The 1,728-nt window shown below is 55.6% G+C and overlaps 1 protein-coding gene across 1 annotated transcript; it reads left to right on the plus strand.

Annotated features, from left to right (window-relative positions):
• Nucleotides 1-324: 324 nt before the first annotated feature.
• phV7 (extracellular matrix glycoprotein pherophorin-V7) lies at nucleotides 325-1,728 on the plus strand (the record flags this gene model as incomplete). The annotated part of the gene is made up of 3 exons (XM_002959856.1): nucleotides 325-394; nucleotides 674-905; nucleotides 1,271-1,728. Coding segments are annotated over exons 1-3 (746 nt in total), but the record flags the coding sequence as incomplete, so codon positions are not given.

Genomic DNA, 1,728 nt, shown 5'->3' on the forward strand with positions numbered 1-1,728 from the left:
AGTTATATAAAAGAAATGGTGCTACAGATTACAACGACGGGTCGGATTCCGACACGTACAACACGAGCAACATCCCAACGGATGAAATGCACAACTACATGTGTCCGCGATTAAAGCATGTTGGGCCGTGTTTCTGAGATTTATATTCTACATAAACATATTGATTCCAAAGGACGAAGCACCTCTGTTGCGGTGGCCAGTCTCGGAAGCGGCTACCTGCGCCCGCCGTTTATGGTAGACGTACGGCCCAGCAGCAGCACAGCTGCCGCGGTCGGTCGGGTAGATAAATAGCGCAACTATGATACAGAACATCATCAAAGTAATATAGCTCTGACAATATGGCATCCTTTGCAAAGGCGGCTTTCACTTTGGCGACAGTGCTGGCGGTTGGCTGGTGCGTATTTAGCATGGTGCATTCCCATATGCCTGGGCTTACAATCTGAGGTTGGGTCTATAAGTATATTTAAGAGCATGCCATATATATGAAGGATTTCAAGTCTTTGCCTTTGCGTCGCAAAAGACGTACATGTCCTGTCGCATGCCATAGTGATGAGCCTTTTCTATAAAGCAATACATAAAAGATAAGACGTCAACAATCATAACTCGATCATGAAACAGCAAGCGTCAACCATGAGCACTGATCTTGCTTGCTGCTTGTCGCCGCTGGTTCCAGGGCGCTCAGCGCTCATGCGCAGGAATACAACGAGTACGATCCCTCAGCTGTCACGCCTGGCAGCATCCCCAACTTCCCATTCCGCGACTGCAACACCACAAACGGCGCGTACCGGCTGGCACCGGTGTGGCGACCTTCGGGCAGCAACACGTACTGCTTCAAGATCCAGGTCAGCCAGGATGCCCTGTCTTGCACTGGCGCCTGCTGCAGCGCCGACTTGCACAAAATTGAGGTGCGCCCACGGCCGGCTGATGGTGTGGGGGATGCGACATGCGGACATAGTGCTACAGGTCCTAGGGCCTCGGAAAGCAGGGGAAGGCGCTCATGATGTCGGTGTTGGGGGCTCCGTTACCATCCTAGCTGCCCAGGGGAGTAAACTTCTTATCAGGGTTTGGAACGCGCCTTGCAAGATTTATTAAGCATTTAAGGGTTTGGAACGCGCCTGGCAAGATCTATATAGCTCATTTGCATGTACTGGACAGAATGGGAACTTCGCACCCTCAAAAGTAGAGGGAACATCAAATTGTGATGTTCCCTCCTGCCTCACCTTGCCCTCACTCCATCCTCCCACCACATGCCACCCCGCCATGTCCGCAGTTCAACGTGTCCAGCAGCTGCCTGGTGGCCGGGGCTTCAGTCGTCGCCACCGTGAACGGAGTGCGGACCCGGGTTGGTGCGACCCTGGACAAGGCCCCGGCTGGGCCTGTTGGCTCCGCCGTTCTGCGGCTCACCCAGCTGGGGCTGGACACCACGACCGCCCAGGATGCGGAGGTGTGCCTCACCCTCAAGACCAACCGTGGAGGCCAGGGCTGCACCACCCTGGAGCAACTGTGCTCGTCGCCAGGCTTCCCCGCAGGGACATGCACAGCAGCTATGTTCGATGTCGCGTGTGATTGCTGCCCGGTTTCTCAAGCCGGTCAGGCCCTCCCGCCGCCGCCACCAGTTATTCCGCCGGTCTTACGCCCTTGTGACGTCTGCATCGCCGCGACCATTGTGCCCCCGGCCAATGATGTGCGACCATACCGCTACGACAGCGCCACCTGCGCCGCCATTCA

The sequence above is a fragment of the Volvox carteri genome (assembly GCF_000143455.1).
Source record: "Volvox carteri f. nagariensis unplaced genomic scaffold VOLCAscaffold_1013, whole genome shotgun sequence".
Classification (NCBI taxonomy): domain Eukaryota; kingdom Viridiplantae; phylum Chlorophyta; class Chlorophyceae; order Chlamydomonadales; family Volvocaceae; genus Volvox; species Volvox carteri.